Here is a 26,053-nt window from a genome sequence, read left to right on the forward strand (position 1 = left end):
CTAAGAAGAATATATGCAGTGTATTATTTGTTGAAACTGTACTTCCGATTTGATTTGAAACTGTCTCATTGTTATCTATTTATCAATAAAATTTTGAAAAGAAAACTAAAAAAAAAAAAGAAAGGAACTGGCTGCCCTATGGGAAACCCCATGAAAAACAGAGCACACCTGTCCTCCAATAAAGCATGCATTTCATTTAAAAAATAATAAATAAAAAATAAAAAGGAATGATTCCCAGCATGCTGTGCCAATCCAGTCTCCAGGGTGTGCTGAGACTGCAGTTGAGACTGAGCGTGGTGGCACACGCCTGTATCCCAGCGCTTGGGCGGCTGAAAGCAGGAGGATAACTACTAGTCTGATCCGTGTAGTGAGACCCTGTGGGTCATGTACTTAATACATAAAAAAATAAAAAGGAATGGATGCAGAATGCTCACAATACTTTTCTTCATTTTTTTGAATACTTAACAAAGTTTATCGCAGAAGATCAGTGAACTCCCCAGGGAATCTTGAGGCAAGCACTTGGCATTTGGGAACAGCTGCCTAACATATTCCTAATGACCTCTGGGGCCCAGCCGAGTTTGGGCTCAGAGCCATCTCTCCCAGCCACCCTCTCCTTCTCTTAGACACCTGTGCTCAGGGCCCGCAGCGTTGTCCCGGTATTCTAACCCGGATGTTTGCAGCCATGTCCTGTGCTTACTGTGTGGGTAGAACCCAGCCTTCTGACCCCTAGGGACTCAGCCTGCAGGAAGCTATTCTCTGCTGTCTGCCTCTCTCTAGTAAGAGAAAAATCTATCTTAACCTCTCTTCATCCTAGAGCTTCACCTTCTCTTTCTGTGTTAATTTTCACTTCATCACTGCTTCTTTGGCTCATGGTAGGACTTGACTACACACATGGATGTGTGAATCCCAAGAACTTTCAGTTTACCCCAACTATCACTAAATGAAACATTTTTGGTTTCATACCTGCTGGCTTCTCATGGGGTGTGGCCAGGGATGATACTGCATATTCTACAGTATGAAGAGAGACCTCTCACACCCTGCAAGAGATTATCCAGCTCAGTAAGGTACTAGTGCTAGGGGAGAAACCCTGCCTCGCAGGTCCCCAGATAACAAACACATCGGCATTGAGGTAGGAGGGTGGAGGGGTCTTCTGGTCCTTTAGGGAGGAATGGAAGAACAGGACCCCCAGGATTATAAGGGACCATCTCTTATTATGCTCGTGGCGTGTTGGGGCCAGAGGAGTGGTGACAGAGATTAAGGGACAATTAGAGAAGAGCCACATCCAGGCAGTGGAGGAATAGAAAGAACTATCTGTTTTGTAACAAATGCCGGACTTAATGGTTTTATAAAGAGACAGAGCTATTTGGGCTCAGAGTTTTAGGGTTTCAGTCTGGAACTTGTTGGCCCTATGGCTTTGCACCTGTACTAGGACATCATGGGTGTGTGGGTAGTAGGATTGCACAGCCCCTTACCTCATGGCTGAGAAAAAAATGAGAGAAGGAAGAAGAGACAGTGGCCCCCCATGAAAGGGACTCTCCAGTGAAGACCTCTCTGGCTCTTAGAGATTCCACTGCTTTCCAGTAGTACCACAGATAGGTTGGGACCAAATCTTTAACAGATGGGGCCTTGAGAGACAATGGGGACAATCACTTCTCTCAGTGCCTTTGATCCTGTCCCCCTACTATGATGCCTGCCCCATGCTATAGCGCTTACTTGGAGATATTGCCCATAGGATAACTTACTTGGAGATGTTGCCCATATAAGGTGTGGCAGATTGTCACACAGATCCTGGCTGACCCAGCAGATCAAGGTGGCTGTATCAGGAAATGCCAAAAGAATCCGCTCACCTACCCTCCCAGCCTACTGCAGAGCAAGCAGTAATGTTATACTGATTGTAAGCTGCTCAATGCTAAGGCGGTGTACCAGCCAGACGTAGGCAGCTGGCATTGTGAGTGAGAGACTTCACACATCCCCGTGGTTGCTATATTGGCCTGAAGAGTTTATTTGCAGAGTAAATATCAGAACTTGATCAAGGAAAACTGACTTGTTCTTCCTTTGTTTCCTACAGCACTTCTCAGAACTGCTGGATGAGTTTTCCCAGAATGTCCTGGGCCAGCTCCTGAATGACCCTTTCCTCTCAGAGAAGAGTGTGTCCATGGATGTGGAGCCATCCCCGACATCCCCGGCGCCCCTCATCCAGGCTGAGCATAGCTACTCCCTGTGCGAGGAGCCCCCGGCCCAGTCCCCGTTCACCCACGTGACTCCCAGCGACAGCTTCAATGATGGTAAGAACTCAGAGCAGGGGCCATGCCTGGGACCAGATCCCTTTGATTGTGAACTCCTTGAAGGGTTGGACATGGGTCGTGTGCTCATCAGTCCCCATATTAGCCCAGCCCTGGCTGTACACAGGCCTGGTGCTTGAGCTGAGGAAATTCTAAGACGTGCAGGATGAGTTTCTTTGCTCTAGAATGTGTCCTTAGGAATCTGCTATCACTAAGTCATAGTAATTACTTTCTCTGATCCTGTGGCTTGGGTGGCAGAGCAGCCACATACAAATCAGACTGCCTTCCACCAGTCCAGGAAGACTGTTCCTGCAAGAAGTGGGATTGTTTCTGTCTGAGGAAGACCTTTCTTGACCATTCTTCTCTACAAAACTTGGCCATCATCTTAATTCATTTCCGGCATGTTTTATTGGCCCCGTGTGTCTGTGACCTTGGTGAACATTGCTGGATTTTCCTCTTGGTTCCCTTTTCCTGTGCATTAGTGATGCCATGAGGTGTTCGTTGAAGGTCTAGGTTTTCTGTCCTTAGAGGTGCTAAGTAAGATGCTTTGACCTCACCCTACAGGCCTTTCATTGGTATGTGTCATATGCTCCAAATATCCAAGCCATGTATCTCTCTCTTTCTTACTGAACTATGTTATGTGTTCCTGGCGGGATGATTCGCTGTGTTACTACTCTGACAACTGTTCAGAGTTCTCGTTCATACCCTTAGCCTAGCGTGTGACTTTTCATGACTTCTTTGTAAAGAATGGGCATTGTGGGCCATGGTCACTAGCTTATTCTCCTCTCGTGCTGACCTGAACGTTCTTCTTTCCCTAATGCAGCTGTGAGCACAGTAGCACGCGTTATAGGCGACTACTCCACAACAGGTTTCCTTGTCTTCGCACTTGGTTCAAGGCCAGTGCCTGTATCTCCTTGGATGCGGAATAAGGAAGGAGAACCTTTCCCCTGGTGGAAGTCTTAGATGCCCTACTGTCCTCTAAAAGAAACTCTGCAACCAGGAATTTCAGCTCTAGGACCAGGAAAAGATCATATCTTGGGGCAGAGAATATTGTAGATGTTAACATTTTTCATCTCAGTGCCTACTCTCTTTGAATAGGGGTTCACTAATAAGGACCTCAGGAAGTATAGCCTGATGTGCTCAGCAGTAGGAAAGCCCTGATCTAAATGGCTTCTCTCCTTGTTCGACCTTGCTGGACCCCTTACCATAAGCTGTACCTCTCCTCATCTGGAGTTTAGGTACTTGCTGGATGCCTTCATCCATCTTCTCTATGGTTTCCCAGTTTTTTTCTACCTCAGATCAAGAGAATATGAAAAAGAGAAACAAGAAGAAAAAATAGAACTAAAATAATTTGAGGACATAGAATTGTTGGGGGGGGGCAAGATCAGATGTGTTTAAGAACAGTGTCCCCCACGCAGCATTTCAACAAAATGATTTCTTCCCCCATGCCATGTTCCCCGCCCCCTCCTCCACCTTTTCTTCTTCCTCTTCTTCATTTTTGTTAATACATACTTGCCATATGTCGTGATGCCATTCGTTGTAGGGCATCTGTCCCTGCACTTGATGTCTTAATCCTTTTTTTGTTCACAGTCCCCTACCATCCCTTCTACCCTTCTTTTCTTTCCCATTTACAAAAGCTTCATTTCATGTTTTGTTTTTTGTCATTTATGTATTTTGGTACAGGGTCTCGCTATGCAGCTCAGACACATAGTGATCCTCCTGTCCCAACCTCCCCAGTGCTGGGATCACAGGCGTGTGCCACCACACCCAGACTCTGTCACTATCACCGGCTCAGCACACTGTGGGGACAAGGCCGGCACAGTATGTGGTGCCAGGGATCAAACCCTGGTCCATGCACTTGCCAAAGCAAGCTCTTTGTCCGCAGAGCTATCTCTCTAGCCCTACAAAAGCTTTGTCTCCATTTCTCCCTTCCATTCACTTTTTCTAATCCCTTTCCCTTCCGTCTCTTCCCCTCTTCCCTCTTCTTCCCCTTCCCACTTGAACATGTTCTTCCTACTTCCCAATACCTGTCCTCCATCTTGCTCTTATTTTTACCCTTTGGGTATTTCACGTGAGAGAAACAATGCAATATTTAATTGCATATGTCTGGTTGACTCCATTTAACATTAAAACCTTCTTCTTCTCTTCTTCCTTCTTTCACTTCTGCCTCTCTTCCTCCTGCTCTCCCTCTACTTCTTATTTAAATTGCTTTCAGGAATTCCTCAGTTCAGCTATAAGAATATGGTCCATGTTACAACTCCAGTCCTTTCTCCTTACCCTCGCAGCAATGACTATTACTACAACAATATGCTGGGAAGAAGTTATTTGAAGCCTGTGACTTGTTTATATCTGAAGTTGCTCTGTTGAATAGTTTTGACTATGGTTGGTGATGAGTATGTGAAACTCTGGAAAACAGACTCAGAAAAGGGGGAACTGCATCATTCCTAGTGCCTTACCATGTGTGGGGGAGCTGTGGGCAGTCAGCTTTCTTTTAGACTTCAACTTGAGTAAATTTACACAGTGTTCTGCCTTAGTCTTATTATTTTAGAAGTGGTCTTATTAAAGAATGTTAATTTGATGAGTGGTTGGACTAGACAACCCTTAAAATTTCTCCCACTTCTAAAGTTCTCTGTGGGATGGTTCTTCCTAATATTTATATTTTTTATTTCCTATGGTCCCACCCTCCTGAATTTGTGATTTGATTCCCAGAATTCTTTTGCTGCTTCTGTTTCCAGCCTGCTTTTGTGGCATTCATTCCCAGTGTCTCACGTGTTAGTTGTCTATTGCTGTATATATAACAGATCTTCTCCAAAATTAATGGATTGGAACAACAATCCCCATTTATTGCTACTCCAGATTTCTGTGGGTAAGAACGTCAGCAGCGGCTTACCTACCTGGATTAGGCTCTGGCTTGCCCGTGAAGTTGAAGTCACATGCTCCCTAAGACTCAGGAAGTCACTTCCTTCATGGCTCACTCACATAGCTGGTTGGATAGTGCCCAACCATTGTTTTGGCCTCTTGATGGGGCCACCCACTTGGCACCACAGCATGGCAACCAGCGTCCCCATCAGGGAGGGATTCACTGTAATACCTTTTCTTTCTTTCTTTTTTTTTTTTAATTTTATTTATTTGTGTGTGTGTGTGTGTGTGTGTGTGTGTGTGTGTGTGTGTGTGTATGTGTGTGTGTGGCCATCTCAGCCCACCAGGGGGCGGGGCTGGCTGGCATGTGGTGCTGGGGGATTGAACCGCAGTCCCTGTGCTTTGCTAAGCTTGTTCTAAGTAGGTGCTTTAGACCACTGAGTCATCTCACCAGCCCCTGTAATACCTTTTCTGACCTCATCAGAGAAGTCACTCTTCTGGCCATGCTGGGCAAGACTGACACATTTTGGGAGGGAGTTGTATCGGAATGGGAAGAACAGCAGGTTAGGTCTTCTCTTACTGGCGGCCATATTGGAATCTGAGAAACGCACCTCTCCTCAGGGTGAGGCCTAGAAGGCAGCTTTTGCCTGTGTCTGAACTCCTCTACACTGCCTTATCAGCGCCTTACAATGCTGCCATTTATTCACCAAGAAGTTCTTGGGTTCATACGTAAAGTGCCAAAGGAAGTACAAAGAAAACATTTGTTCATTGCTCTCGTAGAACTTAGGTATGTGGAGGAGATTGTAAAGGTACCCAACAGATTATAAAGATGCTGGACGCAGGCCAACAGAAACGGCTCAGGTTCTGGGCTCTGCATTCATACCTCATTTCAAGTTTGACTTCCCCGATGAATAGGTGTGGGCAGATTATTTAACTTTCCCAAGCTTCCTCAGGTGTAGAACGAGGATGATAACAACTTTGTCTTCTTGTGAGGATTAAGTATAATATATTTCAACATGTAGCTGAGGACATGGATGATAGTACTGATATTGTTGTTAACTGCTGTTGCAATCACTATTACTTAAAATCAAGATGTTGATGATAATAATAATTTAAAACCAGCTCCAAGAGGTCAAGAGGACCTCTTGGAGAGGAGGTGTGTATGTACCAACCTGTGTTCAGCAGTGAAGTGCAGTGGACCCTTACTGTTCAGCTTTCCTATTTTGTTAGTTTGTTCTTCATGTGTCAGTTCAGTTCACTGAACCGGCTTGAGGCATTAACCTACTTGAGGGCAGGGAGTGAGTGACTGAAAGCTAGGATGAGCTGGCTTCTTACACCAATGCCTGGAATGTTTCCTTAGATTGTAGGATGCTTATACAGTTGTACAGAATGAAGACACCAAACATTTCAAGAAGTTCGTTATTCACTTTTGTTCATATTATTTCTCTGTTATGATATCTCAGCTAGGGCTGGAGAGATAGCTCGGCAGCATAAGTGCCTGCTTGGCAAGCAAAAGGACCCTAGTTCAATCCCTGGCACCACATCGTGCTGGCCTGGAACCTTGGAGGTGTGCTGCTGACCTCATAATCCCAGCACTGGGGAGGCCGAGACAGGAGGATTACTATGAGTCTGAACTGTGTGGCAAGACCCTGTACCTATTAAATAATGAAGAAAGAAGGAAAGAAAAGAAGGAAGGAAAGAAAAACGAAAGAAAGAAAGAATTTAAAAAAAAAATCTTATCTGGCTCCCCATTGTTTTCTAGAATGAAGCTAACCTCACACATGGCTTTGGAGGGTGTCTGCAGGCTACTGTGGGCACCCTTTCCCACCCTGTCCCGTGCCTGTCTCTAGGCTGCTCCTCTCCAGGCCTCTTCTCCCACTCTTGCCTCTACACCCGGTGCCTTCTCGGTACTGCTGCTCCCCTGTGGCCATCAAAGTCCCCTCACTGCTAAAGCTTTCATCAGTCTCCCTCAACAGCTGACTCTTCCAGCTAGAGGGAGACACCCTCTGTCCCATTTCTACACAACTTGCTGTTCTATACTGACGCTCTTACTGTGGTCCTTCTATTGCAGCCATCCAAGTACTTGTGGCTTCTTCTCTCCATTTGCCTGATGGAGTCAGGCAGAATTCTGTGTCTCTGGCACCTAGCCTGGTGCTTGGCATTTTGAAGGTGTCTGACAGACATTTATTCCGTTGAACTGACTCCAACAGTTGCTAAGGGAACAGATACAGAAAACTAAACATGTCCCTTGTCAGGTGATGGCACGGCAGAGACATCTGTCTGCTGTCCCACATGCTGCACATCGCGTGTTCTCCACCATCTCTGCCTGTGCAGACACACTGGACACTGTATATAAAGGATCGGAGTGACATTCATTGGCTGATGGCAGTTGTCACCTACGAGACAGAGGACAGTGCCAAATAGAAAGTAGGTATTTTGTAAATTCATTATGGCTCCTTTTAAAATTAATTCCATAGCTAGTTTTAGGCCCCTGCCTTATAAATCTATCCATGCTGTACGAAAAATAAATCAGAGAAAGGGATAGGGAGGAAACAGAGAGAGAGAGAGAGAGAGAGAGAGAGAGAGAGAGAGAGAGAGAGAGAGAACAAAAGTCCTAGAGCTTAAGTGTGGTAAGGATGCATAGACCCATATGGTATTAAGACAGGCAATACCTGGAGGAATCAGCCATTGTAGAGTATGCAGGTTGAAGTGGCCTAACCAATCATGGCCGAATCACTTTTCTCCTTAATTCCATGCTTGTTGAGTAGCTGCTGGGTGAGGCACTGCCTGAGATACAGTGGGATCCAGCAGTGAAGCTTAGATTGCCTCTTAGAAGCCCAGAGTCTAGGGTAGATGGCAAGTGTTCAAACACCTTCTTGAGAATGTGAGCCACGTCCCAAGAGAAACTGAACAGTGTAAGTTTCTAGAAGAGGGGACGCGCCGTTGAAGATTACAGGAGTAAGTGCCTGAGCGAGCTGGAGTTCCACAGGCATCTCAGAGTACTGCCCAGAGTTCATGGCGCGGAGATGGCTGCGGGGAGATGAAAGAAAGCAGTGGGTGGGGACACTGATTCTTTTCAACATGACCCCTTCTAAAACAATTACAAAGGTACAGGTCCCCAAAAGTTCAGGGTTCCTACTTCTCCTATGATGTCACTGTTTATGTTTTCATTTTTCTTCCAGTCAATTTAAGTGCAACACAATAGAATCATGGGTAATAGTTTGGAGTGCAGAGAAATAGCAGCAGATCTTTTGCAGGAAGCTTTTCTCAGCGCGAGGCCAAAGCACACACTCTCCATTTCCCAACTGTTGCCTCATTCTGAGTATAGACCCTGAGCTGCTGCAGGCTACACAGGTCTGGTGCCAAGAGTAGGCACAGGGGGTCACAGAGATTTTGCGAAGTGATTTTGGTCCACAGTGCACCTCTGTAGCAATAGCTGTGTCTTTGGGGACACAAGTTGATTTCCTGTGCTGGCCTGGGCATTTTTATAAGCAGGGAAAAATAAACACAGGACGAGAGCTGCTTGAGGTATATGCCTTCCAGGTTGGGCAGTGTGAATGAATGGGTGAGGACGTGTCTCTCAAAACCTTGTCTTAGCTTCACTTACTTTTGTAAGATTTGAGGCTGGGCAAATATTGAGAACAGAACTGTTTTATTCGTCTGAGCTCTAACTGACACCCTCCTCCATCCTTCCCAAATCCAAGGACTCTGGCAAAGCAGAAAACCACTCTTGACAGGGAAGTCTGACTGTTCTTAAGGCAACACATGGATCCGTAGCATTTTGGCGTGTGGTTGTTTCCAATAAAGCTAGTATTCTTCACCTCTCAAAAGCAGCCTACGGAAAGCTAGGAGTCCTTGCTTCTGTTGGTGAAGAGTGAATGATTTTTTTTAATTATGCTTGGGAAAGACGCGATTCAGATCCTCTTGTCCAGTTTTACTTAGATGAATACAGCCCTCTGTATTCTAAGTCTGGAAAACATGAAGAAACCATTAAGGAGAGACTTTGTACTGGAATGTTCCTTCTTCTCTCCTTCCCCTTTCACGTCTCCACTTCCCTCCTCACCCTCCTCTTTCCTACTCTTCCTTCTTTGACTTTTCTCTCTCCTTTGACTATTACCTTCGTCTGAGCCCCAGAGTGCTCAAGTAGGGCAAATGCAGAAGCTCTTATCCTGTCATTCCATCACAAGATGGTCTGTGGATCCCTAAAATTGTGTACAGGATTATGAATTGTCTCTATTTGTGGGAAGGAGGCTTTGGACCTTTTTTAAGATTCTCCAAGAAGATTCTCTGGTCCTTAAGGGGTTAAGAAACACTGGTCTAAGACTGTGCAGAAGTCATCTGTCTCTGGGATGACTCTGACAGCAGACTTTTCTGTGGCACTAGAGTTAAGAACTGGTGTGGCTCGGTGACCACAGGGCCTAGGAATGTGGCCCCACCCCTCACAGCCACTGAGCACAGCCTTGTCCTGTGCACGCCTCTTAGGTCCCACAGCTTTCTGGTTGGGGACGGCGTGGGTCCCAGCTACAGCACTAATGAGCATTCACTTATGCTGCTAAAGAAGGATCCACAGAGTGCTGCTCTAGGGCCGTTCAGGGGCAGCCAGGCATATATGGTCCTCGTGATGATACAAGAACAAAGTAAAAAAATCCCATGAAATAGCAACAGCCCTTCCATGAAGCAGACTCAGACAGAAGTACAGTAACTGCACCATGAGCAAATCAAACTGCTCCAGGTCTCCCGGGGATGGGCTAGGCTGAGGAGTAGTAGCCACCTTCCTTTCCAGGAGGCACTCTGAGCTTCTGAGGCTTGAGAGGCCCAGGGCTGCCTAGTGGGCTGACTCAAATGAATATCCCCCCCCACCTCCAATGGTGAAGGCTGTTTTCACAGTGAGGAGCTGAAGGTGAGCAGAGAGTGTGAAGTCACTGAAGGGTGTACGGGCCAGGCTAGAGGCAGCCAAGGGGCAGGGCTTTGATCACAGGGCCTGAGCATGCTGGGAAGGTGTTTGAGGATGTACAGAAGGGAAAACTGGTCTGTGAGTGAGCAAGCGAGTACAGGGACAAATTGTGAGTGAGCAAGCGAGGAGTGCGCGGCTGCCCTGGGAGACGTGGGAAGGGTGTAGCACGGACCCTGAAATGAGTCAAGAAGCCTGCAGCAGGATTAGCACAGGCTCTTGTGCGCTGCAAAAGGGCTTTAAGGCCAAGCCACAGGTGATTTAGGCTTCTGCTCTGCAGTGTGGGAGAAAGATGAGGATGTGTTTCTCAGAAGCGGGCCTGAGAGGAAGCTGGAGAGAAAAGATGAATGCTGTGTCTTCTTGTCACTTAGCTAGAGCTGGTGACAAGAGTGTCAGTCTGATTTAGCATAGAGGGGCTGCTCTCATGAGGTCATCATCTGTGTGCAAACCAGGTTGTGTGCTGGGTGTATGGGGGGGGTGACGCTGCGCAAAGGTTCTCACTGTGGTACAGCAGGGGATGTAGAGGAATACAGGTCAGAAAGCCTAAGGATGCTTCCTTAATAAAGAAAGGAAGGCCTTTCTTTGCCTACCCTCTGCAGTGCTGGAATGATAAATGAATGCAATGCTCAGCCCGGAAGGATGGCACAGGCTTATAACCCCAGCATTCCCGGAGGCTGAGGCAGGAGGATCCATGAGTTCAAGGCCAGCCTGGGCTCTATTGTGAGCTCAAGCCTCGCCTGAACTACAGAGTGAGACCCTGTCTCCAAAAAAATCAATGTTCACAACTATAGTGGTTGAAGTTACCACTTCGTAAATAGAGTTGTGTTTATGAATGAGAGTTGCAACTTCTAGGAAAAGAAATAAAACACAGCTAAACAGTGTCGTGCAGGAGGATCTGAGATGCTAGGTGCAGAACGCTGAATGCCCACCGTTTAATCTCGGGAGGTAAATTGCATGGATTGGAATCTAGAATTTGCCACTTACTAATAGTGTGATCTTGGATGAGTTGCTTAACTTTCATGTTTAAAATGGGAACAGTAATGATCCCTATGTCATAGGGATTAAATGTTGATGCGTTTTCTGAGACAGGGTCTTGCTGAATTGCCCTGGGTGAGCTTGACCTTGGGTGATTCTCCAGCCTCGGCCTCTCTCCGTGCTGGAATTACAGGCATGCAGTACCGCGCCTGGTTGAGTGAATGCTGGCTGAGCACTCAGAAGAGTTCCTGGCAAGTTATGAACAGCGAATTAATGGTAGTAATTAATTTTATTACGTTTAGGTAGATTGTACATAATTAAATGCGTGACTTACCAAATGCTGATAACAACAGTGCCAGGGAGAGAGCTTCTGCTGACACAAGCCCACAAAGAACAGGTAGGAGAGGAGCTACCCAGAGAGATCGGGTGGCTGCCACAGGACATCTTACCATCCTCTAATACATGGTGAGCACCTGCCGCAAAACAAGTTCTTTGCATGTCACCTATTATTGGGTTGCTCTCAAACAATGATTCTTCATTTCAGAAACACTGGATTAGAAGCCTATACATAAACTAAACTGAAAAACAGAGCAGGAGCCAGCATTTTGTTTATTTTTATTTATTTATTTATTTATTTATTTATTTTTGCCAAACCAGGGATTGAACTCAGGCCCTTGCCCTTGCCAGGGAAGCACTTATTCTACTGAGCTATCTCCCCAGCCCCAGCATTTAATTCTTTAGTGGCTATTTAGGAGCTCAAGATAACATTAATGGAATAGTTGCTGTGGGCTAAAGATTCATGTAATCGTTGCTGGGTTTGACACCATGTGTCAGGGTATGAATGTCACACTTGCGTGTGGGTGTGAGTCCTGGTCTGCCACACATACCTGCGTAACGTAGGGAGAGTATGTAGTCTCTTAGTTTCCTTGTCTATAAAATGGGGCTAAGGCTAGCACTTTACCTGGCTGCTTCCTCTTAGGCCTAAGTTACTTAATATATGCAAAGTGCTTAGAACCATACCCCAGCACGTAATCACTGCTTACATGAAGAGCTGGTTTACTACCGTCTCCGTTACTTTCCTCTCGTGGCTGGAACAAAATATCTGACATGCAAAATTAAGGAAGGAAAAGTTTATTTCACTCACAGTGTGTGCAAGTTTCAGTCCGTACACAGCTGGCTCCGAGGCAGGTTGGCATGTGGCAGAGGATGGCGGAAAAGTAGCAGAACAGCAAGAGCAGATGGGAGAAGCAGTGGCAGTCGGGGCAACAGAGGACAAGAGCCAGCCTCTCTCCTGCCCTGTGTCACATTCAGGCTGTTTGTTCCAGGGCAGGTGTAACACTGACACCCATAATCCCAGCAGCCCTCACTCCCATAAGGCTGGATCATGAATTACTCACAGCCTCTAGAAAGTCCGCCCCATGGCCACGTGAGGCTTTGGGGGGACAGCTTGACACAAACCATAACAACTGCCGTGAGTATTTTTCACGCGACTCAAGACTGAGAGTAATTTCTGGGGTAACGTACTCAGGAAGGGATCCTGAGCAGACGGGCGTCCATGTCTGTGTTTTGGACTATGATTTTAATGTGATTCTGACAGTTTGGACTGAATTCTTGCATGGCCTTCTAAGCCTCCAAAAACTGTGTTTTGTTTTGTTTTTTTCCTTTAACTCATTTTCATATGAGAAACTGATCATGATTTATTAACACCTTTGAAAATCTTCAAAGGCTAAACAAATCAAATGCAAAAGGTGTTAGATGAGCCAACCTATTGAATTTACAAAGTTTTCTCTTTATTTTAGACATACTATATAAATAATAAATGGCTCTCTATGCATTTTTATCACTTAAGAGTTGTTTACCCTACGCAATTTCTCTTTCTTTTTTTTTTCTTTTTTGATTACTAATTATGTATTGAAAGCAGTAAGAGGTTCCACAACCCCAAGTAAACTAGTTCTGAAGTTTCCCGAGGTAAATTTAACAGCTCCAGCTTCTTCAGTGTTTATCAAAATACAAAAGAAAAAGTAGAGGTTGTCCTTTCTGCTGGTAGATTGGACCCTTGCAGGCTGAGGGAGGAAGTCTTTGCACATGGAGGTGGGCGTGCTCTCAGGACTGTGGTCTGGAGTGGACCAGACAACCTGGCTTGCGCAAGCTCCTGCTGGTGAGCCCCAGACTTTGACCAGCGCAAGTCCCGAGTGGGCACTGGGTGTAGGCCGCCGCTCCAGCTGCACACTGACTGAGGGGAGGGTGGGTGGGTGGGCGGACCCTGTACCCCTCATAACCCTCCCCGCTACCCCGAGGTGACCGTGTCAGCAGGAGTACAAACACAATGCTATGGATTGCAGGTGACCCAAAGACAGGCGGGCCAGAGGGTCTTGACTGTGACCGTGCAGTGGATGGCATTTGTTCGTCACATCTCTGGAGTTCCCAGAGGAACAGCTGATCTGATGATCAGGCCAAACCGCACTAGTCTCCCTTCTGTGTGTTCAAGGTTCTCCTCACCCTGTAATTTTTAAAAATGCACTGAGATGGGTTATACACCAGCCACAAAGTGGACCCTGACACCAGTCTACAGCTCAGTGGCTCCTGGAGGCCAGGTGCCCTGCACCCAAATCCCTTCTCAGTACTAACAGTGAGTTGACTTTTTTCTTTACAATAAAAAAGCTCAGTAATATTGCACGGGAGCACCAGAAACTGCCTCAGTGGGAACAGAAACTATTTCCATTAAATAAAAACCTGGCTGCAGGCTGCATCTGCACATGTGCAGCACCCATGGAGACAGCTTCCGGCACTCAGGACCACAGAGCCGCAGCGTTTGCCACATGAGAGGAAGGCAGAGGGCGGGGGAGGAGGAAGTGAGGGGAAAGGGCTTCTGGTTCACTTCTGGTTCCGGAGCTGATTGGAGAGCCAGTCCAGTCCTTCACAGAGCTCGTTCCCACTGTGGCATAGGTGGCCTGAATGTACCAGTTCCTGTGGCGTAGAGAGTGCAGCCCCAGCTTGTCTGTGATTTCAGCTGCGTTCATGGCGTTGGGGAGGTCCTGCTTGTTGGCAGATACGAGGAGGACGGCGTCCCTGAGCTCGTCCTCAGCCAGCATATTCACGAGCTCCTCACGGGCCTCGTTCACATGCTCTCTGTCATTGCCGTCCACCACAAAGACCAAGCCTCGGGTGCTCTGGAAGTAGTGGCGCCACAGTGGTTGAATCTTGTCCTGACCACCCACATCCCACACGGTGAAGCTGATGTCCTTGTCTTCAACAGTCTCCACATTGAAACCTGTGGTAGGAATGGTGGTCACAATTTCACCAAGCTTCTGTTTATAAAGAATCATCACCTTTCTGGAAGACTCGAAGCCCACCATGAGAATGTGCATTTCTTTTTTGCCAAAGAGGCCCTTGAAGAGGTTTGCGAAGATATTCCCCATGCTTGTGGATGCGTGGAACCGACACTGGCCAGAGACCTCGGCGGTAGCCGCTCCAAGCCAGGCTGTGATTTCTCTTTTCAGGAGAGGATATGGGTTCTTTCTATACATTGTGTCATTGTGTGTGCGTGTTTACCATATTTCCCCCAAACTAAGACTTAGCCTGAACATAACCAGCCTTGACATCGAGAACTGAAAACTGCCAGCTCCATCCGCCTCCCCTGCTTCACCCACTTTACAGAGCAGTCACCGAGGAAGAGAATAGCAGTGACACAGTAGCATGCTTTTATTTCCTTGTTAGGGTGATATTGAGATGCCTTGTGTACTTAGGACCTTTTCTAGGAAGTTGTTTAAGTAAAATTAGGTGAAACTTGGGTTGTTCTCTATGTAGGTGCCCGAATTTCCTAGGGATTCTTGTTCATGTGAAATATAACTTAAAGGGCGTATAAACACCCCTCAGGAAAACACCTCATGTTTTTCAGTAAGTATCTGAGCTTCAGGATTCAGAGTTAGAGAACATAGTACGTCTACTGGGTCTTAGTTTTTCATGCTGTAGCCCGTCCCTGAAATGTTTGGGGATAATCGTAGTTGTGAACCTTTGGTGCCTCTCCTGTTCATCTGGCAAATGAAATGAAAACTACAAGTATAGGGCCAGTGAGATAGCTCAGCAGTCCAAAAAAAGCGCCTGCTTAGGCAAGCTTAGCCAAGCGCAGGGACTGTCACCACACTCCGTGCCAGCCCCGCCTCTAGGGCAGGCTGAGCTGGCCACACACACAAAAACAAAAACAAAAAAACCCCTAAAAATAGCTACAAGTATAAGACCATGTGGGAAAGTTACAGCAGCTACTCCTCTTCTTCATTCTTTGTTAACCCTAATTCATAGAGTACGTTTGTGATTTTATTTGCTCTGCTTTGATACTCATTTCTCCTGGGAACCTAATGCAAACCAACACCCTGTAGTTCCAAATAAAAACTCTTTTCTCCAGTTTCATCTACCACTGGAATGTTGTTCTCACCAAACTATTTACAGGCCGACTTTCTTAAATTACAGTCATTCATTTTACGAGGTAACTGGTACGTTTAACAGCTTATCTAAAAAGCATTTATTAATGTGATTCACCATTGATGCTTAAAAAAATTATTTTGGAACAGGTCCTGCTTTACCTTGGTCTTAACCATCCAGTAGAAAAGTATGAAGATGAAATATAGGAAGTAAAGCCATGCTGTTATGTTGAGCTGTGGGGGACTCAGGTCAATAATTTCTGACATTGCCAGTTAAACAGAAGACCCAATGCTATTATGGGCTACTGGACTCTTTTAGAATATTTGGCTGAGTTTACACACCTATAATATTCAATAACGGAACTTAGAAAAAATGGGGTATACCGATGAATGTCCATTTTGTATATGTGTATTCAAAGTGGTTAGGATAGATATATAGTTGCATTCTCTTAATGAATAGAATGATTTGTTCTAATGGTGTTTGTAAATAGGATCTCAAGTCCGCATCTTGTACAGCAATTAACCACTAAGAAGAATATATGCAGTGTATTAATTGTTGAAATTGTACTTCCGATTTGATTTGAAACTGTCTCATTGCTATCTGTTTATCAATAAAATTTTGAAAAAAATAAAATAAAATAATATAAGAATTATTTTGGAAACCAATGCAGTTCCTAGTAGTAATATACTGATGTAGCCCATTTGGTTTCTAATTCATACATTCAGACACATTGTGTTAGCTAACAGTGTCACCGCCTAACAAACAAACCATGCCAACTTGGTGACTCTACGAGTTTCACTCACATCCCAAAAGCCAGCAGGTTGTTAGCTGATGTTGGCTGAACTCTGCTCTGGGTGGCTTTGGCCCATGTGTTTGAGTTCATTAGATTACTGAGATGACTCCTTCTCATAGTGATGGCAACACTACAGACCTGTGAGCCCACTCTCAGCAGGCACATCTCCTTAAGAAGCTAATGTGGGGCCGGGGAGATGACTCGGTGGAATAAGCACTTCCCTAGCAAGTGCAAGGGTCTGAGTTCAATCCCTGGTTCCGGGAAAAAAAAAAAAAAAAGCTAATGTGCCATTGGATAAACTAAGTCACATCAAATGGCCGGAGTGGGGGCTACTTAAAGATTCTTTGGAAAAAGACATAAATGGAGGGAGAGTGAAGACTTGAAACCAGTAGTGCAGCTTATCTGTGGGTATGAGGAGGCAGTGACTTATTGAATCAAGGGTCTTTAGCTGCGCCCCTGGGGCCATTTAAGTTTCTGTCCAATCAAAGCCATCCTACAGCGTGAAGCAGTGGAGACAGAAGCAGCCTGCGTGCATGTGTGATTACCCAGGGGTAGCGGTTTCCTAACATAGACAACTTATAAATACCACAAAACATGAAGAACAAGGAAAAAAAAAAAGGCACACATGTTCTGAATGATTGTCCAGACATCTGTTTACTGTTTTGACATTTCTCTTTTACTTTATGTTCATTAATGGTGTATTATTATGCCCAGATTTTTCCTTATCATTGTCCTATAAACCTTTCCTTTCTTACTACAAAGGCCTTACAAATGCCATAGAAAGGTCTAGATGAATATTCCATTGTATGGAGACACCATGACTGACTTTTAACCTTTCCCTTGTTCTTTAATGTTTTGGTTATTTTTTTTTTATTTTTATTTTTTGCGGAACCGGGGATTGAACTCAGGCCCTTGCGCTTGCCTGGGAAGCGCTTATTCCACTGAGCCATCTCCCCAGCCCCAATTTCTAGGGTTTTAGGATTATAAAAATATCATAGTGAGCATGTTTATGCTTAAGCCGTTACAGCCATGTTGAGTTTTTTTTTTCTTGAATGGATGTTGGCAGGAGTGCAGGGTTCTGTGTTCCACTGCGCATCCCAGTATGCTGAGGACTTGCATGACAGTTTCCCCTATAATGTGATAGTTTGAGGTTATTTGATGGTCTTACACAGCTTTCAAACTTTGAAATGTCTTTTTTTTTTAAAAAAAAATAATTTTATTGAGAAACAAATAGCAATGAGACAGTTTCAAGACCGATTAGTAGGACAGTTTCAATAATTAATACATTGCATATTGCTATCTTCTTAGTGGTTATTCATAGCACAAGATGCAGACATGATATCCTGTCCAAACACTATTAGAACAAATCTTTCTATTCATTGAGTTAAAAGAAAGTAGCTGTATATCTATCCTATTTTGAATATACAGATACAAAATGGTCTTTCATTTGTATCCCCCTTTTTTTTTTTGTTTAGTTTTGTCAGAGATGGGTATTCCATTCATCATTTAAGTACCGTAGGTGCGTGCATGCAGCAAAATATCCCAATATAGTCCAGTAGTCCATAATAGTAATGGGTTTTCTGTAGAACTGGCGATGTCAGAAGTTGTAGACTTGAGCCTTTTACAGCTCAACATATTAATACGGCTTTACTTTTTAAACTTCGTTTTTATACTTTTCCTGAAATGCCTTTAAAGACATAGGACACATTGCTACCTCGCTTGTTTTCTTTCCAATGGCCCAGGACCGGGGAGGCAGCTTCCTGGGACCTCACACACAGAAGGCTTTGCAAGAGGAGGCTTCCTTTTGCAGGTCAGGTGTCACTGCCTGCTCTACAATCTCTGGCTCTGAGAGAGCAGCAGTCACACAACACTGACCATTAAGACCCTGTAAAGTCCTGACCCATCTTCTGAGGGTGCATGTACTCAGAGAACAGCTTCCTAAGCCTAGAAGAGCCAATTCCGTTGCCCTTCTTCATTTTGTCTTGTAACTTCGCTTCTACTTTTCACATTTAGTTTTTGCATTTCCTTTGCTTGCCTCATGGATTACATTGGATCACAGTCACCTTAGCTGCCCCTTCCCTTTCGGGGGCCTTCCCCCAGTATCTTGGTGAGGGCAGAGGACTTTTCCTTGGAAGGTTCTCTTCCTGCACCCCTCAGCACGCGCTGAGGCCATATTGCCAGCCTCTGCCAGGGGTGAATATTGCTCACTGTGCACAAACATGAAATGCTGATTCTGAGAAGCAGAGACACGCGTGTGTCCAGGCACAGTAGAGAAAGCTTGAGCTTTGCTTTCTCTCTCCACCTCTTGTGCCCAGCAACCCCCTGGGCTGTGCGCAGCACATCTTCCTTCAGCAGACAGCCTTCCAGGTCTTTACTTCCTCTGGGGGAAAAGCCTCCCTCTTCCTTTGGCCCATGGGCCAGTTGCTTCTCTAGCCAGGCTGAGGCTCCCTTTGGGGCCAGCTGAATTCTGTGCTGTTACAGTGTGGTCTCTCTCCACTGGCTGCCATCAAAGGGCCTTTTGTTCCCTCACACCCCCTCCTTTGCTAACATGTCACACACACCCCACTAGTGACAGAAATCCCTTCATACCATTGTGGTGCTCTGTAGCCCATAAACTCTCTCTAAAACACATCACGTTGTTCTCGTGAACCTGTTTCTGTGCCTCAAGGAAGCTGCTTATAAAATGTAGTTGTAATAGTTGTTGACTTTAGCCTTTAGCTCCTGTTTCCACCGTTCCTTCAAACGCCTAGCAGTTCGGAGTGATTTTCATGGGCTTCCTGAGTATGGATTCATAATGTCAATGGATTTGCTTCCCTGAACAATAATGTGTCACTAAGCCCATGAGGTGTGCATTTAAAGTGTTTTCACCAGGAAAGGGATGTCATGATTTATGCATAGTTTTTACTAAAAATGGTATCAGGCCCGGGATATGGACCCTAGGAACCTCTGGGCTTGTGTTTTCTTGTTCTGTGTCTGTTTCCAGCCTGCTTGGCTTTCCTTTCCTGTCCTGATATGCTAGCTTAGGAGTAATCGGAGTTCATGGGTTTCCAGAATATATGGTCAGTAATGGACATGCTCTCTGTGGTCTATGTTTCTTCCTGGCTACTGTCTGTCTTCAGGCCTAGTGAAAACCATGTTGGCCCTAGAACAAGACAAGACCCAGACTTGCCAGCATTGCACGCTCTGCTCTGGACGCATCACCCCTCCCTTTCAGCAGAGGGCAGATGTTGTTATAAACTCAAGATTGCCAAAGGCCGAGCAAAGTCCCTGGAAGCCCAGCTAGGGTTGAGGCATACAATGGATTCGTGGGGGGAAATGAGGGCAAAACTAGGGAGTGGAAGAGAAAAAAGAAATACCAACCAAACAGTTGTCCTCAGGGGGAAAGAGAGGTCCCCTGTTCTGGGATCCTGGGTGGCAACTATTTGCCTCTTTTTTTCTTTATTTTGACTAAATATTTTACAAATTCTCTTGTTTTGTGTTTGGTTATCTTTTTTTTTTTTTTAATTAAGACATTTTGCAGTACATAAGGGTTATGTGTATCATGGAGAGTTTGTACCTCACACATTCCTGTACAACTTCCGCGTCCTCCAGCTCCTGGTTCCTGCCCCTGTGCAAAAGCATTATGGGTATTTTTTCTTTAATTCTCTGTTTTTAGATCCCTTTTCTAGCTCTCCATTTCTTGATCCCCTTCTCACTTGAAAAAAGATCTCCCTCCATCCTGTTGTCTTTCACTTTGCTCTTTGATTATATTTTCAGGTTCTCAAACAAGCAAAGCCATGTAAAATGTAAGCTTGTGTGTCTGATCTATTTCACTTACTATTGTGTTCTCAGGGTGTGTCCACTTATCCACAAGTATTTCCACTTTATTTCTCTTCATGGCAGAGTAGTGTTCCATTGTACAGAAATACCACAGTTGCTTTATCTGTTCATCTGTTGATGGGCATATAGGCTGTTTCTAAAATGTAGCTATTGTAAAGTGTGCTGCTCTCAACAGGGTTATGGGTTTATCACTGTAATAGGATGACTTCAGCTCTTTTGAGGGTGGTAACTAGATGGGAAATAGCTGGGTAGAGTGCAATTTCTAGTTTTAGAGTTTTGAGGAATCTCCATTCTTATTTCCATAGTGGTTGTCCTTGTTTGCACTTCCACCAACAGTGTAGAAGGGTTCGTTTCTTTCCTGCAGCCTCAGGAGCATTTGGTACCATCTGATGTCTTGGTGCTAGCCATACTTTCTGAGGCAGATGGAAACATATTATTTCTTAAATTTGCATTTCTCTAACACCCAGCAGTGCCGAGCATTCCTTCGTGTACTTAATGGTCATCTGTACTTCTTCTAAGACAACTCAAGTCTATTCACTTGAGTTGCCCATTTTTCATTGGCTCTTTTTTTCTTTAATTTATGTATTTGGTACAGGGTCTCACTATGCAGCTCAGACTCATTGTGATCCTCCTATTTTGAGCCTTCCAGTACTGGGATTACAGGCATGCACCACCATACCCTGACTTGGTCACAGGCTCGGCGTGCCCTGGGAACAGGGCTGGCACGGCATGCGGGACTGGGGATCAAACCCCTGTACCTGTACTTGCCAAAGCAGGCACTTAGTCTGCTGAGCTATCTCATCAGCCCTTGATTGGCTTTTTATTTGGGGGTTCCTTTTTTAGTATATTTTCTCTTTTTTTTTAATGCATTTAGTACAGAGTCTACAGGGTCTCACTACACATATCCGACTAGTAGTGATCCTCCTGTTTTCAGCCTCCCAAGTGCTGGGATTACAGGCACATGCCACCACACCCAATCTCAATCACCATCGCAGTGTGCCCTAGGGATGGGGCTGGCACCACAGGCCAGGGATTGAACCCTGGTCCCTGAGTCTTCCTAAGCAGATGCTTTAATCTGCTGAGCTATCTGCTAGGCCCTTTAGTATATTCTTTAGCAAATAACACATCCACTTGGTTTTCAACCCCCAAAATATAACTCATTACAGATTCAAAGTGTTGCTTCCATCGTTCTCCCCGCCGCTTGGCCTCTGTCTTGCTCTGCACAGGGAGCTATTTCTTTCTCCTGTCCATCCTCCTTCCAGTTCCTTTGGCGTTCTCCCAGGCAGGTGGTGACCAGTATAGCTTGTTACGTTGCCCTGCTCCGTGTTCTTGTCTACTTATCGCCCTGTTGCATGTTGGCTTGCTTTGTTTCCTTGCATCCCCGTCTCGACGATTCTTCGTGGAACTTTGTTCTTTTAGAAAGGTCAGCATTATTAGTTCTACTTGTACCCGATGCTCTCAGCAGGCTCACATGTGTGCTTGTCTTCTCCCCACAGAGGAGGCGGAAGGTGAGAAGTGGTACCTGTCTATGGACCTCCCTCCGACAACCATCAAGACAGAGCCCATCACTGAGGAGCCACCCCCAGGGCTTGCTCCCTCTGTCACACTGACCATTACGGCTGTTTCCACCCCTTTTGAGAAGGAGGAGCCCCCTCTGGAAACAAATGCTGGGGTATATTCAATTTTCTTCCATTGACTTAACTTGGGTCAAAAGCTACAGAGCTATATTTTCCATTGAGGTATTTATACTAGTAACTGTATGTCTTTAAGGGCAGGCCTACAGCTTTATGTAACTATTCCTAACAATATATGTATATATATTCATTATGCATATATACATATGTATGAATATATATATGCATATTAAAGAATATGTTGATGCAGTATCAGCATTGATTACATCAGAAGCTTTACAAGCATTGCCCAGAAACATCAGTAGCAATTGCTTTTTATTGCTACTACACAACAGAAACACCAATAAACATACTAAGAAGTTCCGTAAAGTATTAAGCCAGCGGTAGGGGATTGGCTGAAATAATGGATTGATTCACACCTCCCAGGGCTATGGCTACTGGGATTGTTACTTCCTGTATAATATTTAATTTCCCAGGGCCCTGTGCAACTCTGGAATCTTCCATATGTTGATTCACATGTGTTATCTATAGAAAGCGAGAATTTCTTCCCTGCTCGTGTCCACTCTTACAGCAAGTAGGATTTAATTCTGCTCTCATTGCTCTCCAGGTATTTCCCATTCCCTGAGAATGAACCAGAATTACCCTGGTAAATCTTCCCATAGGGGTTGGAAGCCAGTCCTAGTGTGAGCTTCGGCTCCATTAATGTCCTTGGAGTCTGACCTTCTATAAGCAGGACGAGTGGTCTCCCTGTTCAGGCAGAGGTGACACAGACTCAGCAGAGCAACGGCACAGTGCAGCCTCCTCATCGTGTAGACGAGGGGCTACAGGTGATCCCCTTCTCAGGAGCTGCCTGGCTCTCTTCTGGATGGGCTTCTGTGGCATGCACTGGTCTCCTCGCTCCACAAGATTTTAGCTCTACTGATTGCTGAGTTCCTGTAACTGACAAAGCTCAGGCTTACCACAGCCTGGCCCGTGGTGTGGCTGGGCAGTTCTCCTTTTCCTGCTGTTTAATGGTTAGATGTCATAGGTCATCCCCGGTCTTGTAGAGATGGGCTGTGGCTGGGTACACACACCCTACCAAAGGACAAACCGGAGGCCTTGGGACCTTTTAGACATCTGCCAACTATTTCAGGAGAAAATGCCTTTCCCACAAAAGCAATAGAGAGAAGCACTGAGACGTGAGCTTGGGGCTCAGAGTGTGGAGGACCCCATCAGCAGTGACGGCAGCAAGCAGGTCGGGAACTGGGCTGACTCCCTGGTGAAGGAGCATCCATGTCCCCCTGAGCCCCAGAGGATGCTGGCCCCAGAGGCAGACTCCATGACAGCAACAGCATTCGTGTCCTTAAACATCGTATTTGAAATTCTTCCTGCAGGTCGATTCCTCCTGCCAGACGATAATTCCTAAGATTAAGCTGGAGCCTCATGAAGTGGATCAGTTCCTGAACTTCTCTCCTAAGGAAGGTCAGTTCCGGCAGCCCACTGCCCCACTTCCACCCCTGCGCTTGCTCGGTGTGCAGAGAAGGGGTCAGGGCAGATAGCTGAGCCCACAGGTGGCGCTTGCTTTGTGGAGTAGCTCTGTTCATGAAGAAATCTTGGTTCCAAATACACATTTTGAAATGTATAGATTATTTTCCTCAGGTACACAAATTTAACTCTAAGTGGTAACACACTTCTGCTCTTAGCCAGGGTGATGTTTCAAGCTTTTTCTAGATGGCTGTGACATGGGGACCAGAGATGACACCCACTGTCCTTATGCCCTTCTTGTGTAAGCCCCACAAGTGCCCTGCACCCCACGGTGACACTTCCTCAGTGGAAACCACTCCCATTTTAGCCCTCTGCAAAGTGAATTTGTACTTCATTGTCTGTCCGGCCAGTGCGGTGTGCTGAGTGTGGACCATGACTAACCCCAGCTGCAAGGAACCCCCTACTAGTCTGAAATGTTCGTGGCTTCCCTTTGGGCTTCTTACCATCTGTTCACAACAAACTGAAGATGACCTTGAAGTCATTCGACTTGGCTCTTTCTCCACATCCTTTTCTCCCCAACCTTCTCACTCTTTGATCGCCCCTGAAGCCCATAGTTGGGGTCCTGCACGCCAGCCCCTGAGCTTCACAGATCCTGGGAAGGCCTCTGTGTCTTGTGTGTAAACAAGACGCACCTGCACAGGTCCTGTTCTTCTCAGCTCTGTGCCTTTGGCCCTGCTGTCTCTTCCTTTTTTATTTTTTCATTTGATGTATTTGATACAGGGTCTCATTACACAGCTTGGACCTGTAGTGATCCTCCTGTTTTCAGCCTCCCCAGCGCTGGGATTACAGGCATGTGCCACTGTGCCTGGACTCGGTCACTAGCTCAGTGCACCCTGGTGGTGGGGCTGGTGCAGCATGCGGAACCAGGTACTGAGCCCTGATTAGTCCCTGCGTTTGCCAAAGCAGGCGCTAAGTCCACTGAGCTTTCTCATCGGCCCTTTTCCTCCTTTTTAAGTTATACCTTGTTTTGTGTGCATGCTGTGCTAGGCATAGAACCTGGAAGCGCACACATGCGAGGCAGATGCTTCACTGAGCTGCAAACTCGGCCTTTTTATATTTCATTTTTATGAGGCAAGGTCTCACTAAGGTGCCCGGCCTGGCCTGACCTTGAATTTGCTATCCTTCTACCTCAGCCTCCTGTACAGATAGGACTTCAGCCACCTGCCGCAGTGCTTACCTGTCTTATACTTACAACTCACGTTTAGAAGCACAGCTCATTGTGTGGCCGACAACTAAGAAATGAGCATATCAGATTGTTACAGAAGAAGAGAACACACGCGGTGCAGAATGCAAAGGCATGACAGTTGTAGAAGAGTGGGTCTCATGGAAGAATAGTCCACTGACTATTCCATTAGGCTTGGCCCTTTATTGACCTTTACTTTGGGGAAAAAAAGTTAAATTTAAAAAAATTAATAATACTGACCAGAGTCGATATGGAGATATTATGTCTTTGCATGGAATGGCACAGGTTGTGGCTCGGAGCTTTATGCTCCACTTTTAAGTAATTTCTTTCTATTTTATGGTACTCATTATTATCCTCAAACGCATTGTGCTCTTTTAATTTATATTGCAGCGTGGTTCAGACAGTGCGATAGCTGTAACAATAGCTCCCGCAGCGGCTTCAGAATGCAGGGTCACTGGAGGTGAAATGCTCTGAGAACCCAGCAAATAGCAGGCCTTCCTCATTGTCCCCGATAGAGAGATAAGGAAATTCAATATCCTGGCGGGCATCAGCGTTTCTAGGCAAAGTGGCTCGTCCCAGCTCTTTCAGAAACCCAAGCGCAGCCCTTCGGTTGATATTTAGCCATCCGACACCCAGGGACCTGCGGCCAGAGCAGCACACACTCTGTGGGTGGGGAAGGTGAGATTCAAGTTCACTTTACGCGCTCTTCCTGTCTTTTTGTGGGGAACCCCTTGCCTGGAGCGGAGGAAAATATTTAGAGTAACGTGGCCCTTGCCGAGGGAGCGGCACGGGAGCTCTATCTAGGTACTCTTGGGAGCTGTTGGACATGTACAGGACCGGGTGGCTGGTGGCTGGAACTCCTGATGAGTAGTCTGCTCCTGCCTTCCTTTTGTTTAGTGTTGGTGTTGAACCCAAGGCATTCACATCCCCCGTCTTTTTCTTTTCTTCCCTCCCTTCCCCTCCCCTCCCTTCCCCTTCCCCTTCCCTTTCTTTTCTTCTCTATCTTTTGAGCCAAGTTCTTGCTAACTCCCCACATTGCCCAGTTTGGGCTTAAACTTGCGCTGCTCCTGCCTCAGCTTCCCAGAGTGCTTGGGTTGCAGGTGTGTGCCACCAAGCCCAATTTCCTTTATTTGTTGTCATACGTCACCAGAGTCTATAAGGCATCAGAGAAACCTTGATAAATAAGCACTTGTAAGCTTCCTCCCTTCTAGCCAAGCTTGTACATACTGAGCCTCACTCGTCACCTCCTTAGCTGCTTGCGAGGCTAGAGGGAGTGCTGGGAGTAGAGGGCACAGGACTGTCCTAGAATAGTCTTCAGCTTTAAGTCCATGCACAAACACTGAAACAGCCAGAGAGGCCTTGGCAAGGATTTGACCGAGAAAAAGAGAAAGAAGAAACAGTTAGAAAACAGTAGGACATGGTGGCGGAAGCCTGTAACCCTAGAACTTGGGAGGCTGAAACAGGAGGATTGTTGCCAGTTGGAGACCAGCCTGGGTTACAAAGTGAGCTCAAGGCCATCCTGAGCTGCATAATGATGCTCTGTCTCAAAAAGATAAAAGAAAAGAGTAGGATGAGAGAGAGAGAGAGAGAGAGAGAGAGAGAGAGAGAGAGAGA

The 26,053-nt window shown here is 45.9% G+C and overlaps 1 protein-coding gene and 1 pseudogene across 1 annotated transcript in view; one reads left to right on the plus strand and one right to left on the minus strand.

Annotated features, from left to right (window-relative positions):
• Creb3l2 (cAMP responsive element binding protein 3 like 2) overlaps positions 1-26,053 on the plus strand; it is a 122,888-nt gene that overhangs the window by 68,489 nt on the left and 28,346 nt on the right. The window contains exons 2-4 of the mRNA XM_023712765.1: positions 2,069-2,285; positions 21,595-21,770; positions 23,106-23,193. Coding sequence (XP_023568533.1) covers positions 2,069-2,285; positions 21,595-21,770; positions 23,106-23,193 — 481 coding nt within the window. The remainder of the gene's footprint in view (positions 1-2,068; positions 2,286-21,594; positions 21,771-23,105; positions 23,194-26,053) is intronic.
• LOC105741897 lies at positions 13,942-14,810 on the minus strand (annotated as a pseudogene).

Source organism: Octodon degus, unplaced genomic scaffold (genome assembly GCF_000260255.1).
Source record: "Octodon degus isolate 3935 unplaced genomic scaffold, OctDeg1.0 scaffold00027, whole genome shotgun sequence".
NCBI classification, from domain to species: Eukaryota; Metazoa; Chordata; class Mammalia; order Rodentia; family Octodontidae; genus Octodon; species Octodon degus.